Below are 17,678 nucleotides of genomic sequence, written 5' to 3' on the forward strand. Positions count from 1 at the left end.
TGGGGCGGGGGGGGGGTAGTGACGAGAGGGGGTCATGATGGGGGTAGTGACACGGAAATGGAGATGGCTCTTAAAGGGGATGAGCATTATCTTATAATGACATAAATAGAAAATTCTTCAGTGCAAGAATCTGTAAAAGTCTGTGAGTATAATCTGTCAGAATACATCATTAGCATACATTAGCATAATAACATTAGTGTTCTGGAATCTTCCAATGCTCTCCTCTATATCGCCGCTGTCAGCCATTGGTCGTCCCCTCCAGTCTATATGGTACGTTCCGTTAATCCGCCATCACATCGCCCAGAATTCCCGGAATCTTACAATATAACGTTGCGGAATAAATACGGATACGTTCGATTTCCTCTAAAAGTTCTTGTAGGAAGAAGCCAAGACATTCCCGGTATAAGGCGAGTATCCGCCGACTCTGTTCTTGGTGTAGATCCACAAGGCGGACAGGACGACCACGACTAACAAGAGGGCTCCGAGCAGGACGGCGACGACTATAGTGGCCGTCCTCCAGTTGTCGTCTGTCCCGGCGGGCGGGGTGGCGCTCGTTGCGGTGCTGTCGCTGACACTGGCTGGTGGGCTTGTAGTGGTGGTGGAGGATATGGCTGTAGTCAGAGATAGAGACGAGTGAATATTGTTATATCTGTGGATTATTCTATTACATAACAGTCCTTATCTTAAAGGGAACATCTCACCCCCTCCCCCGACTCACAGTCCTCACATCCTTTAGCAGACGCCTCCCCACTGATTATCTTTCTCTCGCCCCCTCCATTCCTGAGCAATCATTGCTGTCATTACAATCAGGTCCTGTGCTGTCAGGTGGGCGGTCCTTGTCTCTCTGCTCCTGTCTAGCACCGCCCACAGTGGAGAATTGTGCTGCAACTAACAAACATGATTGCTCAGGAACAGCCGGGACTAGAGAAATAAACCCAGCTGTGCAGGACTCAGTAGGACATGAGGGATTGCGGGATGTGACGGATTGCGGGATGTGACGGATTGCGGGATGTGACGGATTGCGGGATGTGACGGATTGCGGGATGTGACGGATTGCGGGATGTGACGGATTGCGGGATGTGAAGAGTCGGAGAATGTCGGTGATGAAAGATCCTCTTTATATGTGGAAAGAAAATGCACAAGAGACCCCCGAGCACTAGGCACCAAACCCGTGTCATTACTGCTAGTCTACACTAGGCGGCGCACAACTCAAGATTATAATACAATAATAACATGGACTGGGGACCGAAAAACATCTCATCTAATACAGATACTGCCCCCCGGACCCCTCACAGGAGTCTGATAGGGGCAGTTGTTTAGGGCTCTGGTCTGGGGTCTGTATTAGTTTAGGGGTCTGGTCTGGGGTCTGTATTAGTTTAGGGGTCTGGTCTGGGGTCTGTATTAGTTTAGAGGTCTGGTCTGGGGTCTGTATTAGTTTAGGGGTCTGGTCTGGGGTCTGTATTAGTTTAGGGGGTCTGGTCTGGGGTCTGTATTAGTTTAGGGGTCTGGTCTGGGGTCTGTATTAGTTTAGGGGTCTGGTCTGGGGTCTGTATTAGTTTAGGGGTCTGGTCTGGGGTCTGTATTAGTTTAGGGGTCTGGTCTGGGGTCTGTATTAGTTTAGGGGTCTGGTCTGGGGTCTGTATTAGTTTAGAGGTCTGGTCTGGGGTCTGTATTAGTTTAGGGGTCTGGTCTGGGGTCTGTATTAGTTTAGGGGTCTGGTCTGGGTCTGTATTAGTTTAGGGGTCTGGTCTGGGGTCTGTATTAGTTTAGGGGTCCGGTCTGGGGTCTGTATTAGTTTAGGGGTCTGGTCTGGGGTCTGTATTAGTTTAGGGGTCTGGTCTGGGGTCTGTATTAGTTTAGGGGTCCGGTCTGGGGTCTGTATTAGTTTAGGGATCTGGTCTGGGGTCTGTATTAGTTTAGGGGTCTGGTCTGGGATCTGTATTAGTTTAGAGGTCTGGTCTGGGGTCTGTATTAGTTTAGAGGTCTGGTCTGGGGTCTGTATTAGTTTAGGGGTCTGGTCTGCGGTCTGTATTAGTTTAGAGGTCTGGTCTGGGGTCTGTATTAGTTTAGAGGTCTGGTCTGGGGTCTGTATTAGTATAGGGGTCTGGTCTGGGGTCTGTATTAGTTTAGGGGTCTGGTCTGGGGTCTGTATTAGTTTAGGGGTCCGGTCTGGGGTCTGTATTAGTTTAGGGGTCTGGTCTGGGGTCTGTATTAGTTTAGGGGTCTGGTCTGGGGTCTATATTAGTTTAGGGGTCTGGTCTGGGGTCTGTATTAGTTTAGGGGTCTGGGGTCTGTATTAGTTTAGGGGTCTGGTCTGGGGTCTGTATTAGTTTAGAGGTCTGGTCTGGGGTCTGTATTAGTTTAGGGGTCTGGTCTGGGGTCTGTATTAGTTTAGGGATCTGGTCTGGGGTCTGTATTAGTTTAGGGGTCTGGTCTGGGGTCTGTATTAGTTTAGAGGTCTGGTCTGGGGTCTGTATTAGTTTAGGGGTCTGGTCTGGGGTCTGTATTAGTTTAGGGGTCTGGTCTGGGTCTGTATTAGTTTAGGGGTCTGGTCTGGGGTCTGTATTAGTTTAGGGGTCCGGTCTGGGGTCTGTATTAGTTTAGGGGTCTGGTCTGGGGTCTGTATTAGTTTAGGGGTCTGGTCTGGGGTCTGTATTAGTTTAGGGGTCCGGTCTGGGGTCTGTATTAGTTTAGGGATCTGGTCTGGGGTCTGTATTAGTTTAGGGGTCTGGTCTGGGGTCTGTATTAGTTTAGAGGTCTGGTCTGGGGTCTGTATTAGTTTAGAGGTCTGGTCTGGGGTCTGTATTAGTTTAGGGGTCTGGTCTGCGGTCTGTATTACTTTAGAGGTCTGGTCTGGGGTCTGTATTAGTTTAGAGGTCTGGTCTGGGGTCTGTATTAGTTTAGGGGTCTGGTCTGGGGTCTGTATTAGTTTAGGGGTCTGGTCTGGGGTCTGTATTAGTTTAGGGGTCCGGTCTAGGGTCTGTATTAGTTTAGGGGTCTGGTCTGGGGTCTGTATTAGTTTAGGGGTCTGGTCTGGGGTCTATATTAGTTTAGGGGTCTGGTCTGGGGTCTGTATTAGTTTAGGGGTCTGGGGTCTGTATTAGTTTAGGGGTCTGGTCTGGGGTCTGTATTAGTTTAGGGGTCTGGTCTGGGGTCTGTATTAGTTTAGGGGTCTGGGGTCTGTATTAGTTTAGGGGTCTGGTCTGGGGTCTGTATTAGTTTAGGGGGTCTGGTCTGGGGTCTGTATTAGTTTAGGGGTCTGGTCTGGGTTCTGTATTAGTTTAGAGGTCTGGTCTGGGGTTTGTATTAGTTTAGGGGTCTGGGGTCTGTATTAGTTTAGGGGTCTGGTCTGGGGTCTGTATTAGTTTAGGGGTCTGGTCTGGGGTCTGTATTAGTTTAGGGGTCTGGTGTCTGTATTAGTTTAGGGGTCTGGTCTGGGGTCTGTATTAGTTTAGGGGGTCTGGTCTGGGGTCTGTATTAGTTTAGGGGTCTGGTCTGGGTTCTGTATTAGTTTAGAGGTCTGGTCTGGGGTCTGTATTAGTTTAGGGGTCTGGTCTGGGGTCTGTATTAGTTTAGGGGTCTGGTCTGGGGTCTGTATTAGTTTAGGGGTCTGGTCTGGGGTCTGTATTAGTTTAGAGGTCTGGTCTGGGGTCTGTATTAGTTTAGGGGTCTGGTCTGGGGTCTGTATTAGTTTAGGGGTCTGGTCTGGGGTCTGTATTAGTTTAGGGGTCTGGTCTGGAGTCTGTATTAGTTTAGGGGTCTGGTGTCTGTATTAGTTTAGGGGTCTGGTCTGGGGTCTGTATTAGTTTAGGGGGTCTGGTCTGGGGTCTGTATTAGTTTAGGGGTCTGGTCTGGGTTCTGTATTAGTTTAGAGGTCTGGTCTGGGGTCTGTATTAGTTTAGGGGTCTGGTCTGGGGTCTGTATTAGTTTAGGGGTCTGGTCTGGGGTCTGTATTAGTTTAGGGGTCTGGTCTGCGGTCTGTATTACTTTAGAGGTCTGGTCTGGGGTCTGTATTAGTTTAGAGGTCTGGTCTGGGGTCTGTATTAGTTTAGGGGTCTGGTCTGGGGTCTGTATTAGTTTAGGGGTCTGGTCTGGGGTCTGTATTAGTTTAGGGGTCCGGTCTAGGGTCTGTATTAGTTTAGGGGTCTGGTCTGGGGTCTGTATTAGTTTAGGGGTCTGGTCTGGGGTCTATATTAGTTTAGGGGTCTGGTCTGGGGTCTGTATTAGTTTAGGGGTCTGGGGTCTGTATTAGTTTAGGGGTCTGGTCTGGGGTCTGTATTAGTTTAGGGGTCTGGTCTGGGGTCTGTATTAGTTTAGGGGTCTGGGGTCTGTATTAGTTTAGGGGTCTGGTCTGGGGTCTGTATTAGTTTAGGGGGTCTGGTCTGGGGTCTGTATTAGTTTAGGGGTCTGGTCTGGGTTCTGTATTAGTTTAGAGGTCTGGTCTGGGGTTTGTATTAGTTTAGGGGTCTGGGGTCTGTATTAGTTTAGGGGTCTGGTCTGGGGTCTGTATTAGTTTAGGGGTCTGGTCTGGGGTCTGTATTAGTTTAGGGGTCTGGTGTCTGTATTAGTTTAGGGGTCTGGTCTGGGGTCTGTATTAGTTTAGGGGGTCTGGTCTGGGGTCTGTATTAGTTTAGGGGTCTGGTCTGGGTTCTGTATTAGTTTAGAGGTCTGGTCTGCGGTCTGTATTAGTTTAGGGGTCTGGTCTGGGGTCTGTATTAGTTTAGGGGTCTGGTCTGGGGTCTGTATTAGTTTAGGGGTCTGGTCTGGGGTCTGTATTAGTTTAGAGGTCTGGTCTGGGGTCTGTATTAGTTTAGGGGTCTGGTCTGGGGTCTGTATTAGTTTAGGGGTCTGGTCTGGGGTCTGTATTAGTTTAGGGGTCTGGTCTGGAGTCTGTATTAGTTTAGGGGTCTGGTGTCTGTATTAGTTTAGGGGTCTGGTCTGGGGTCTGTATTAGTTTAGGGGGTCTGGTCTGGGGTCTGTATTAGTTTAGGGGTCTGGTCTGGGTTCTGTATTAGTTTAGAGGTCTGGTCTGGGGTCTGTATTAGTTTAGGGGTCTGGTCTGGGGTCTGTATTAGTTTAGGGGTCTGGTCTGGGGTCTGTATTAGTTTAGGGGTCTGGGGTCTGTATTAGTTTAGGGGTCTGGTCTGGGGTCTGTATTAGTTTAGGGGGTCTGGTCTGGGGTCTGTATTAGTTTAGGGGTCTGGTCTGGGGTCTGTATTAGTTTAGGGGGTCTGGTCTGGGGTCTGTATTAGTTTAGGGGTCTGGTCTGGGGTCTGTATTAGTTTAGGGGTCTGGTCTGGGGTCTGTATTAGTTTAGGGGTCTGGTCTGGGGTCTGTATTAGTTTAGGGGTCTGGTCTGGGGTCTGTATTAGTTTAGGGGTCTGGGGTCTGTATTAGTTTAGGGGTCTGGTCTGGGGTCTGTATTAGTGTAGAGGTCCGGTCTGGGGTCTGTATTAGTTTAGGGGTCCGGTCTGGGGTCTGTATTAGTTTAGGGGTCTGGTCTGGGGTCTGTATTAGTTTAGGGGTCTGGTCTGGGGTCTGTATTAGTTTAGGGGTCTGGTCTGGGGTCTGTATTAGTTTAGGGGGTCTGGTCTGAGGTCTGTATTAGTTTAGGGGTCTGGTCTGGGGTCTGTATTAGTTTAGGGGTCTGGTCTGGGGTCTGTATTAGTTTAGGGGGTCTGGTCTGGGGTCTGTATTAGTTTAGAGGTCTGGTCTGGGGTCTGTATTAGTTTAGGGGTCTGGTCTGGGGTCTGTATTAGTTTAGGGGGTCTGGTCTGGGGTCTGTATTAGTTTAGAGGTCTGGTCTGGGGTCTGTATTAGTTTAGGGGTCTGGTCTGGGGTCTGTATTAGTTTAGGGGGTCTGGTCTGAGGTCTGTATTAGTTTAGGGGTCTGGTCTGGATTCTGTATTAGTTTAGAGGTCTGGTCTGGGGTTTGTATTAGTTTAGGGGTCTGGGGTCTGTATTAGTTTAGGGGTCTGGTCTGGGGTCTGTATTAGTTTAGGGGTCTGGTCTGGGGTCTGTATTAGTTTAGGGGTCTGGTGTCTGTATTAGTTTAGGGGTCTGGTCTGGGGTCTGTATTAGTTTAGGGGGTCTGGTCTGGGGTCTGCATTAGTTTAGGGGTCTGGTCTGGGTTCTGTATTAGTTTAGAGGTCTGGTCTGGGGTCTGTATTAGTTTAGGGGTCTGGTCTGGGGTCTGTATTAGTTTAGGGGTCTGGTCTGGGGTCTGTATTAGTTTAGGGGTCTGGTCTGGGGTCTGTATTAGTTTAGAGGTCTGGTCTGGGGTCTGTATTAGTTTAGGGGTCTGGTCTGGGGTCTGTATTAGTTTAGGGGTCTGGTCTGGGGTCTGTATTAGTTTAGGGGTCTGGTCTGGAGTCTGTATTAGTTTAGGGGTCTGGTGTCTGTATTAGTTTAGGGGTCTGGTCTGGGGTCTGTATTAGTTTAGGGGGTCTGGTCTGGGGTCTGTATTAGTTTAGGGGTCTGGTCTGGGTTCTGTATTAGTTTAGAGGTCTGGTCTGGGGTCTGTATTAGTTTAGGGGTCTGGTCTGGGGTCTGTATTAGTTTAGGGGTCTGGTCTGGGGTCTGTATTAGTTTAGGGGTCTGGGGTCTGTATTAGTTTAGGGGTCTGGTCTGGGGTCTGTATTAGTTTAGGGGGTCTGGTCTGGGGTCTGTATTAGTTTAGGGGTCTGGTCTGGGGTCTGTATTAGTTTAGGGGGTCTGGTCTGGGGTCTGTATTAGTTTAGGGGTCTGGTCTGGGGTCTGTATTAGTTTAGGGGTCTGGTCTGGGGTCTGTATTAGTTTAGGGGTCTGGTCTGGGGTCTGTATTAGTTTAGGGGTCTGGTCTGGGGTCTGTATTAGTTTAGGGGTCTGGGGTCTGTATTAGTTTAGGGGTCTGGTCTGGGGTCTGTATTAGTGTAGAGGTCCGGTCTGGGGTCTGTATTAGTTTAGGGGTCCGGTCTGGGGTCTGTATTAGTTTAGGGGTCTGGTCTGGGGTCTGTATTAGTTTAGGGGTCTGGTCTGGGGTCTGTATTAGTTTAGGGGTCTGGTCTGGGGTCTGTATTAGTTTAGGGGGTCTGGTCTGAGGTCTGTATTAGTTTAGGGGTCTGGTCTGGGGTCTGTATTAGTTTAGGGGTCTGGTCTGGGGTCTGTATTAGTTTAGGGGGTCTGGTCTGGGGTCTGTATTAGTTTAGAGGTCTGGTCTGGGGTCTGTATTAGTTTAGGGGTCTGGTCTGGGGTCTGTATTAGTTTAGGGGGTCTGGTCTGGGGTCTGTATTAGTTTAGGGGTCTGGTCTGGGTTCTGTATTAGTTTAGAGGTCTGGTCTGGGGTCTGTATTAGTTTAGGGGTCTGGTCTGGGGTCTGTATTAGTTTAGGGGTCTGGTCTGGGGTCTGTATTAGTTTAGGGGTCTGGGGTCTGTATTAGTTTAGGGGTCTGGTCCGGGGTCTGTATTAGTTTAGGGGGTCTGGTCTGGGGTCTGTATTAGTTTAGGGGTCTGGTCTGGGGTCTGTATTAGTTTAGGGGGTCTGGTCTGGGGTCTGTATTAGTTTAGGGGTCTGGTCTGGGGTCTGTATTAGTTTAGGGGTCTGGTCTGGGGTCTGTATTAGTTTAGGGGTCTGGTCTGGGGTCTGTATTAGTTTAGGGGTCTGGTCTGGGGTCTGTATTAGTTTAGGGGTCTGGGGTCTGTATTAGTTTAGGGGTCTGGTCTGGGGTCTGTATTAGTTTAGGGGTCTGGTCTGGGGTCTGTATTAGTTTAGGGGGTCTGGTCTGGGGTCTGTATTAGTTTAGAGGTCTGGTCTGGGGTCTGTATTAGTTTAGGGGTCTGGTCTGGGGTCTGTATTAGTTTAGGGGTCTGGTCTGGGATCTGTATTAGTTTAGAGGTCTGGTCTGGGGTCTGTATTAGTTTAGGGGTCTGGTCTGGGGTCTGTATTAGTTTAGAGGTCTGGTCTGGGGTCTGTATTAGTTTAGGGGTCTGGTCTGGGGTCTGTATTAGTTTAGGGGTCTGGTCTGGGGTCTGTATTAGTTTAGGGGTCTGGTCTGGGGTCTGTATTAGTTTAGGGGTCTGGTCTGGGATCTGTATTAGTTTAGAGGTCTGGTCTGGGATCTGTATTAGTTTAGGGGTCTGGTCTGGGGTCTGTATTAGTTTAGGGGTCCGGTCTGGGGTCTGTATTAGTTTAGGGGTCTGGTCTGGGGTCTGTATTAGTTTAGGGGTCTGGTCTGGGGTCTGTATTAGTTTAGGGGTCTGGGGTCTGTATTAGTTTAGGGGTCTGGTCTGGGGTCTGTATTAGTTTAGGGGTCTGGTCTGGGGTCTGTATTAGTTTAGGGGTCTGGGGTCTGTATTAGTTTAGTGGTCTGGTCTGGGGTCTGTATTAGTTTAGGGCTCTGGTCTGGGGTCTGTATTAGTTTAGGGGTCTGGTCTGGGTTCTGTATTAGTTTAGAGGTCTGGTCTGGGGTCTGTATTAGTTTAGGGGTCTGGGGTCTGTATTAGTTTAGGGGTCTGGTCTGGGGTCTGTATTAGTTTAGGGGTCTGGTCTGGGGTCTGTATTAGTTTAGGGGTCTGGTCTGGGGTCTGTATTAGTTTAGGGGTCTGGGGTCTGTATTAGTTTAGGGGTCTGGTCTGGGGTCTGTATTAGTTTAGGGGGTCTGGTCTGGGGTCTGTATTAGTTTAGGGGTCTGGTCTGGGTTCTGTATTAGTTTAGAGGTCTGGTCTGGGGTCTGTATTAGTTTAGGGGTCTGGGGTCTGTATTAGTTTAGGGGTCTGGTCTGGGGTCTGTATTAGTTTAGGGGTCTGGTCTGGGGTCTGTATTAGTTTAGGGGTCTGGGGTCTGTATTAGTTTAGGGGTCTGGTCTGGGGTCTGTATTAGTTTAGGGGGTCTGGTCTGGGGTCTGTATTAGTTTAGGGGTCTGGTCTGGGGTCTGTATTAGTTTAGGGGGTCTGGTCTGGGGTCTGTATTAGTTTAGGGGTCTGGTCTGGGGTCTGTATTAGTTTAGGGGTCTGGTCTGGGGTCTGTATTAGTTTAGGGGTCTGGTCTGGGGTCTGTATTAGTTTAGGGGTCTGGTCTGGGGTCTGTATTAGTTTAGGGGTCTGGTCTGGGGTCTGTATTAGTTTAGGGGTCTGGTCTGGGGTCTGTATTAGTTTAGGGGTCTGGTCTGGGGTCTGTATTAGTTTAGGGGTCTGGTCTGGGGTCTGTATTAGTGTAGAGGTCCGGTCTGGGGTCTGTATTAGTTTAGGGGTCCGGTCTGGGGTCTGTATTAGTTTAGGGGTCTGGTCTGGGGTCTGTATTAGTTTAGGGGTCTGGTCTGGGGTCTGTATTAGTTTAGGGGTCTGGTCTGGGGTCTGTATTAGTTTAGGGGGTCTGGTCTGGGGTCTGTATTAGTTTAGGGGTCTGGTCTGGGGTCTGTATTAGTTTAGGGGTCTGGTCTGGGGTCTGTATTAGTTTAGGGGGTCTGGTCTGGGGTCTGTATTAGTTTAGAGGTCTGGTGTCTGTATTAGTTTAGGGGGTCTGGTCTGGGGTCTGTATTAGTTTAGAGGTCTGGTCTGGGGTCTGTATTAGTTTAGGGGTCTGGTCTGGGGTCTGTATTAGTTTAGGGGTCTGGTGTCTGTATTAGTTTAGGGGGTCTGGTCTGGGGTCTGTATTAGTTTAGAGGTCTGGTCTGGGGTCTGTATTAGTTTAGGGGTCTGGTCTGGGGTCTGTATTAGTTTAGGGGTCTGGTCTGGGGTCTGTATTAGTTTAGGGGTCTGGTCTGGGGTCTGTATTAGTTTAGGGGTCTGGTCTGGGGTCTGTATTAGTTTAGGGGGTCTGGTCTGGGGTCTGTATTAGTTTAGAGGTCTGGTCTGGGGTCTGTATTAGTTTAGGGGTCCGGTCTGGGGTCTGTATTAGTTTAGGGGTCTGGTCTGGGGTCTGTATTAGTTTAGAGGTCCGGTCTGGGGTCTGTATTAGTTTAGGGGTCTGGTCTGGGGTCTGTATTATTTTAGGGGTCTGGTCTGGGGTCTGTATTAGTTTAGGGGTCTGGTCTGGGGTCTGTATTAGTTTAGAGGTCTGGTCTGGGGTCTGTATTAGTTTAGAGGTCTGGTCTGGGGTCTGTATTAGTTTAGAGGTCTGATCTAGGGTCTGTATTAGTTTAGGGGTCTGGTCTGGGGTCTGTATTAGTTTAGGGGGTCTGGTCTGGGGTCTGTATTAGTTTAGAGGTCTGATCTAGGGTCTGTATTAGTTTAGGGGTCTGGTCTGGGGTCTGTATTAGTTTAGGGGGTCTGGTCTGGGGTCTGTATTAGTTTAGGGGTCTGGTCTGGGGTCTGTATTAGTTTAGGGGTCTGGTCTGGGGTCTGTATTAGTTTAGGGGTCTGGTCTGGGGTCTGTATTAGTTTAGGGGTCTGGTCTGGGGTCTGTATTAGTTTAGGGGTCTGGTCTGGGGTCTGTATTAGTTTAGGGGTCTGGTCTGGGGTCTGTATTAGTTTAGAGGTCTGGTCTGGGTTCTGTATTAGTTTAGAGGTCTGGTCTGGGGTCTGTATTAGTTTAGGGGTCCGGTCTGGGGTCTGTATTAGTTTAGAGGTCTGGTCTGGGGTCTGTATTAGTTTAGGGGTCTGGTCTGGGGTCTGTATTAGTTTAGGGGTCTGGTCTGGGGTCTGTATTAGTTTAGAGGTCTGGTCTGGGGTCTGTATTAGTTTAGGGGTCTGGTCTGGGGTTTGTATTAGTTTAGGGGGTCTGGTCTGGGGTCTGTATTAGTTTAGGGGTCTGGTCTGGGGTCTGTATTAGTTTAGGGGTCTGGTCTGGGGTCTGTATTAGTTTAGGGGTCTGGTCTGGGGTCTGTATTAGTTTAGGGGTCTGGTCTGGGGTCTGTTTTAGTTTAGGGGTCTGGTCTGGGGTCTGTATTAGTTTAGGGGTCTGGTCTGGGGTCTGTATTAGTTTAGAGGTCTGGTCTGGGTTCTGTATTAGTTTAGAGGTCTGGTCTGGGGTCTGTATTAGTGTAGAGGTCCGGTCTGGCGTCTGTATTAGTTTAGGGGTCCGGTCTGGGGTCTGTATTAGTTTAGGGGTCTGGTCTGGGGTCTGTATTAGTTTAGAGGTCTGGTCTGGGGTCTGTATTAGTTTAGGGGTCTGGTCTGGGGTCTGTATTAGTGTAGAGGTCCGGTCTGGGGTCTGTATTAGTTTAGGGGTCCGGTCTGGGGTCTGTATTAGTTTAGGGGTCTGGTCTGGGGTCTGTATTAGTTTAGGGGTCTGGTCTGGGTCTGTATTAGTTTAGGGGTCTGGTCTGGGTCTGTATTAGTTTAGGGATCTGGTCTGGGGTCTGTATTAGTTTAGGGGTCTGGTCTGGGTCTGTATTAGTTTAGGGGTCTGGTCTGGGTCTGTACTAGTTTAGAGGTCCGGTCTGGGGTCTGTATTAGTTTAGGGATCTGGTCTGGGGTCTGTATTAGTTTAGGGGTCTGGTCTGGGGTCTGTATTAGTTTAGGGGTCTGGTCTGGGGTCTGTATTAGTTTAGGGGTCTGGGGTCTGTGTTAGTTTAGGGGTCCGGTCTGGGGTCTGTATTAGTTTAGAGGTCTGGTCTGGGGTCTGTATTAGTTTAGGGCTCTGGTCTGGGGTCTGTATTAGTTTAGGGGTCTGGTCTGGGGTCTGTATTAGTTTAGGGGTCTGGTCTGGGTCTGTATTAGTTTAGGGGTCTGGTCTGGGGTCTGTATTAGTTTAGGGGTCTGGTCTGGGGTCTGTATTAGTTTAGAGGTCTGGTCTGGGGTCTGTATTAGTTTAGGGGTCTGGTCTGGGGTCTGTATTAGTTTAGGGGTCTGGTCTGGGGTCTGTATTAGTTTAGGGGTCTGGTCTGGGGTCTGTATTAGTTTAGGGGTCCGGTCTGGGGTTCTGTATTAGTTTAGGGGTCTGGTCTGGGGTCTGTATTAGTTTAGGGGTCTGGTCTGGGGTCTGTATTAGTTTAGGGGTCTGGTCTGGGGTCTGTATTAGTTTAGAGGTCTGGTCTGGGGTCTGTATTAGTTTAGAGGTCTGGTCTGGGGGTCTGTATTAGTTTAGGGGTCTGGTCTGGGGTCTGTATTAGTTTAGGGGTCTGGTCTGGGGTCTGTATTAGTTTAGAGGTCCGGTCTGGGGTCTGTATTAGTTTAGAGGTCTGGTCTGGGGTCTGTATTAGTTTAGGGGTCTGGTCTGGGGTCTGTATTAGTTTAGGGGTCCGGTCTGGGGTCTGTATTAGTTTAGGGGTCTGGTCTGGGATCTGTATTAGTTTAGGGGTCTGGTCTGGGGTCTGTATTAGTTTAGGGGTCTGGTCTGGGGTCTGTATTAGTTTAGGGGTCTGGGGTCTGTATTAGTTTAGGGGTCTGGTCTGGGGTCTGTATTAGTTTAGGGGTCTGGTCTGGGGTCTGTATTAGTTTAGGGGTCTGGGGTCTGTATTAGTTTAGGGGTCTGGTCTGGGGTCTGTATTAGTTTAGGGGTCTGGTCTGGGGTCTGTATTAGTTTAGGGGTCTGGTCTGGGGTCTGTATTAGTTTAGGGGGTCTGGTCTGGGGTCTGTATTAGTTTAGAGGTCTGGTCTGGGGTCTGTATTAGTTTAGGGGTCTGGTCTGGGGTCTGTATTAGTTTAGGGGTCTGGTCTGGGGTCTGTATTAATTTAGGGGTCTGGTCTGGGGTCTGTATTAGTTTAGGGGTCTGGTGTCTGTATTAGTTTAGGGGGTCTGGTCTGGGGTCTGTATTAGTTTAGGGGTCTGGTCTGGGGTCTGTATTAGTTTAGGGGTCTGGTCTGGGGTCTGTATTAGTTTAGGGGTCTGGTCTGGGGTCTGTATTAGTTTAGGGGTCTGGTCTGGGGTCTGTATTAGTTTAGGGGTCTGGTCTGGGGTCTGTATTAGTTTAGGGGTCTGGGGTCTGTATTAGTTTAGGGGTCTGGTCTGGGGTCTGTATTAGTGTAGAGGTCCGGTCTGGGGTCTGTATTAGTTTAGGGGTCTGGTTTGGGGTCTGTATTAGTTTAGGGGGTCTGGTCTGGGGTCTGTATTAGTTTAGGGGTCTGGTCTGGGGTCTGTATTAGTTTAGGGGTCTGGTCTGGGGTCTGTATTAGTTTAGGGGGTCTGGTCTGGGGTCTGTATTAGTTTAGGGGTCTGGTCTGGGGTCTGTATTAGTTTAGGGGGTCTGGTCTGGGGTCTGTATTAGTTTAGAGGTCTGGTCTGGGGTCTGTATTAGTTTAGGGGTCTGGTCTTGGGTCTATATTAGTTTAGGGGTCCGGTCTGGGGTCTGTATTAGTTTAGGGGTCTGGTCTGGGGTCTGTATTAGTTTAGAGGTCCGGTCTGGGGTCTGTATTAGTTTAGGGGGTCTGGTCTGGGGTCTGTATTAGTTTAGAGGTCTGGTCTGGGGTCTGTATTAGTTTAGAGGTCTGGTCTGGGGTCTGTATTAGTTTAGGGGTCTGGTCTGGGGTCTGTATTAGTGTAGGGGGTCTGGTCTGGGGTCTGTATTAGTTTAGGGGTCTGGTCTGGGGTCTGTATTAGTTTAGGGGTCTGGTCTGGGGTCTGTATTAGTTTAGGGGTCTGGTCTGGGGTCTGTATTAGTTTAGGGGTCTGGTCTGGGGTCTGTATTAGTTTAGAGGTCTGGTCTGGGGTCTGTATTAGTTTAGGGCTCTGGTCTGGGGTCTGTATTAGTTTAGAGGTCCGGTCTGGGGTCTGTATTAGTTTAGAGGTCTGGTCTGGGGTCTGTATTAGTTTAGGGGTCTGGTCTGGGGTCTGTATTAGTTTAGGGGTCTGGTCTGGGGTCTGTATTAGTTTAGGGGTCTGGTCTGGGGTCTGTATTAGTGTAGAGGTCCGGTCTGGGGTCTGTATTAGTTTAGGGGTCCGGTCTGGGGTCTGTATTAGTTTAGGGGTCTGGTCTGGGGTCTGTATTAGTTTAGAGGTCCGGTCTGGGGTCTGTATTAGTTTAGGGGTCCGGTCTGGGGTCTGTATTAGTTTAGGGGTCCGGTCTGGGGTCTGTATTAGTTTAGGGGTCTGGTCTGGGGTCTGTTTTAGTTTAGGGGTCTGGTCTGGGTCTGTATTAGTTTAGGGGTCTGGTCTGGGTCTGTATTAGTTTAGGGATCTGGTCTGGGGTCTGTATTAGTTTAGGGGTCTGGTCTGGGGTCTGTATTAGTTTAGAGGTCTGGTCTGGGGTCTGTATTAGTTTAGGGGTCTGGTCTGGGGTCTGTATTAGTTTAGGGGTCTGGTCTGGGGTCTGTATTAGTTTAGGGGGTCTGGTCTGGGGTCTGTATTAGTTTAGGGGTCTGGTCTGGGGTCTGTATTAGTTTAGGGGGTCTGGTCTGGGGTCTGTATTAGTTTAGAGGTCTGGTCTGGGGTCTGTATTAGTTTAGGGGTCTGGTCTGGTCTGGTCTGGGGTCTATATTAGTTTAGGGGTCCGGTCTGGGGTCTGTATTAGTTTAGGGGTCTGGTCTGGGGTCTGTATTAGTTTAGAGGTCCGGTCTGGGGTCTGTATTAGTTTAGGGGTCTGGTCTGGGGTCTGTATTAGTTTAGGGGTCTGGGGTCTGTATTAGTTTAGGGGGTCTGGTCTGGGGTCTGTATTAGTTTAGAGGTCTGGTCTGGGGTCTGTATTAGTTTAGAGGCCTGGTCTGGGGTCTGTATTAGTTTAGGGGTCTGGTCTGGGGTCTGTATTAGTTTAGGGGTCTGGTCTGGGGTCTGTATTAGTTTAGGGGTCTGGTCTGGGGTCTGTATTAGTTTAGGGGTCTGGTCTGGGGGTCTGTATTAGTTTAGGGCTCTGGTCTGGGGTCTGTATTAGTTTAGAGGTCTGGTCTGGGGTCTGTATTAGTTTAGGGGTCTGGTCTGGGGTCTGTATTAGTTTAGAGGTCCGGTCTGGGGTCTGTATTAGTTTAGAGGTCTGGTCTGGCGTCTGTATTAGTTTAGGGGTCTGGTCTGGGGTCTGTATTAGTTTAGGGGTCTGGTCTGGGGTCTGTATTAGTTTAGGGGTCTGGTCTGGGGTCTGTATTAGTGTAGAGGTCCGGTCTGGGGTCTGTATTAGTTTAGGGGTCCGGTCTGGGGTCTGTATTAGTTTAGGGGTCTGGTCTGGGGTCTGTATTAGTTTAGAGGTCCGGTCTGGGGTCTGTATTAGTTTAGGGGTCCGGTCTGGGGTCTGTATTAGTTTAGGGGTCCGGTCTGGGGTCTGTATTAGTTTAGGGGTCTGGTCTGGGGTCTGTATTAGTTTAGGGGTCTGGTCTGGGTCTGTATTAGTTTAGGGGTCTGGTCTGGGTCTGTATTAGTTTAGGGATCTGGTCTGGGGTCTGTATTAGTTTAGGGGTCTGGTCTGGGGTCTGTATTAGTTTAGGGGTCTGGTCTGGGTCTGTATTAGTTTAGGGGTCTGGTCTGGGGTCTGTATTAGTTTAGGGGTCTGGTCTGGGGTCTGTATTAGTTTAGGGGTCAGGTCTGGGGTCTGTATTAGTTTAGGGGTCTGGTCTGGGGTCTGTATTAGTTTAGGGGTCTGGTCTGGGGTCTGTATTAGTTTCGGGGTCTGGTCTGGGGTCTGTATTAGTTTAGGGGTCTGGTCTGGGGTCTGTATTAGTTTAGGGGTCTGGTCTGGGGTCTGTATTAGTTTAGGGGTCTGGTCTGGGGTCTGTATTAGTTTAGGGATCTGGTCTGGGGTCTGTATTAGTTTAGGGGTCTGGTCTGGGGTCTGTATTAGTTTAGGGGTCTGGTCTGGGGTCTGTATTAGTTTAGGGGTCTGGTCTGGTGTCTGTATTAGTTTCGGGGTCTGGTCTGGGGTCTGTATTAGTTTAGGGGTCTGGTCTGGGGTCTGTATTAGTTTAGGGGTCTGGTCTGGTGTCTGTATTAGTTTCGGGGTCTGGTCTGGGGTCTGTATTAGTTTAGGGGTCTGGTCTGGGGTCTGTATTAGTTTAGGGGTCTGGTCTGGGGTCTGTATTAGTTTAGGGGTCTGGTCTGGTGTCTGTATTAGTTTCGGGGTCCGGTCTGGGGTCTGTATTAGTTTAGGGGTTTGGTCTGGGGTCTGTATTAGTTTAGGGGTCTGGTCTGGGGTCTGTATTAGTTTAGGGGTCTGGTCTGGGGTCTGTATTAGTTTAGGGGTTTGGTCTGGGGTCTGTATTAGTTTAGGGGTCTGGTCTGGGGTCTGTATTAGTTTCGGGGTCCGGTCTGGGGTCTGTATTAGTTTAGGGGTTTGGTCTGGGGTCTGTATTAGTTTAGGGGTCTGGTCTGGGGTCTGCGTTGATTCGGACACATAAGTCCATGTCTCATTTGCCGCCCCTAGTGGAGACATTCTCCATTGCACCGCCATATACTATCCCAGCACTTACATTGCGTCACATTGACTGTGATGTCCTTGGACACGAACATTTGGGCGGCCGTATACAGCGCGGCTTGCACTGCTGACGGACTAGTCAGTGATGAGGAGTTTAGGATGGCCATGACATTCGCCTCCACGCTGCCCCGCCTATAGCCCACTATAATCATCTCCAAGCTGCTCACGTTCAGCACCATCTTCATGTAATTCGTGATCTGTAAGGACAATACAAGACGTCAATACACAAAGTGGAGGAAGAAGGAGCATGGGCCCAGCTTGTAGGTGAGGGTCTCCATGGCCCATGGGCCCAGCTTATAGATGAGGGTCTCCATCACCCATGGGCCCAGCTTGTAGATGAAGGTCTCCATGGCCCATGGGCCCAGCTTGTAGATGAAGGTCTCCATCACCCACGGGCCCAGCTTGTAGGTGAGGGTCTCCATCACCCATGGGCCCAGCTTGTAGGTGAGGGTCTCCATCACCTATGGGCCCAGCTTGTAGGTGAGGGTCTCCATCACCCATGGGCCCAGCTTGTAGGTGAGGGTCTCCATGGCCCACGGGCCCAGCTTGTAGGTGAGGGTCTCCATGGCCCACGGGCCCAGCTTGTAGGTGAGGGTCTCCATGGCCCATGGGCCCAGCTTGTAGGTGAGGGTCTCCATCACCCATAGGTCCAGCTTGTAGGTGAGGGTCTCCATCACCCATGGGCCCTGCTTGTAGATGAGGGTCTCCATTACCCACGGGCCCAGCTTGTAGGTGAGGGTCTCCATCACCCACGGGCCCAGCTTGTAGGTGAGGGTCTCCATCACCCACGGGCCCTGCTTGTAGATGAGGGTCTCCATCACCCACGGGCCCAGCTTGTAGGTGAGGGTCTCCATCACCCACGGGCCCAGCTTGTAGGTGAGGGTCTCCATCACCCACGGGCCCAGCTTGTAGGTGAGGGTCCCCATCACCCATGGGTCCGGGCAGACTGTAGGGGGAGGGTCCCATTACATCTTCGCTCTAATAGATAAGACCATTACTTACACTGCCGGTGAAGATGGCGGTGAGGTTCTTGTAGGCATCGCTTAATTGGTTGTAGAACTCGTTGGTGAAATTCTGATCTTTAATTAGGACCCTGGATGGGAAGGCCTGAGTACCTGTGGGAAGAGGGGGAACATGAGACATGGCGGTGGGGACACTTAAAGGGGCATTCCAGTTCAGGCTTATCCATATCTTAAGGAAACCATCCCTATTCAAGGTCCTTGTGTCTTCACCAGAGTGGAGAAAGGTTACAAGGAGTCCCTGAGTCTGGAGGAGCCGACCTGTCCGGTATTCTGCAGACCAGCACTGCTAGGAATGGACACCGTGTAATGCTCTATTTCTATAGCTATATACGGTATATACACATCTGTAGCCTCTCTAGCTATATACGGTATATACACATCTGTAGCCTCTCTAGCTATATACAGT

General features: G+C 49.9%; 1 protein-coding gene across 1 annotated transcript in view; it reads right to left on the reverse strand.

The window, feature by feature from the left end:
- Positions 1–228: 228 nt before the first annotated feature.
- LOC142187211 (uncharacterized) overlaps positions 229–17,678 on the reverse strand; it is a 44,571-nt gene continuing 27,121 nt past the window's right edge. Inside the window, exons 11-14 of the mRNA XM_075261464.1 lie at positions 17,253–17,365; positions 16,246–16,447; positions 576–611; positions 229–527 (exon numbers count right to left, since the gene is read on the reverse strand). Of these exons, the coding sequence (XP_075117565.1) occupies positions 364–527; positions 576–611; positions 16,246–16,447; positions 17,253–17,365 (515 nt within the window). The 3' untranslated portion in view covers positions 229–363. The remainder of the gene's footprint in view (positions 528–575; positions 612–16,245; positions 16,448–17,252; positions 17,366–17,678) is intronic.

Source organism: Leptodactylus fuscus, unplaced genomic scaffold (assembly GCF_031893055.1).
Source record: "Leptodactylus fuscus isolate aLepFus1 unplaced genomic scaffold, aLepFus1.hap2 HAP2_SCAFFOLD_139, whole genome shotgun sequence".
Lineage (NCBI taxonomy): Eukaryota > Metazoa > Chordata > Amphibia > Anura > Leptodactylidae > Leptodactylus > Leptodactylus fuscus.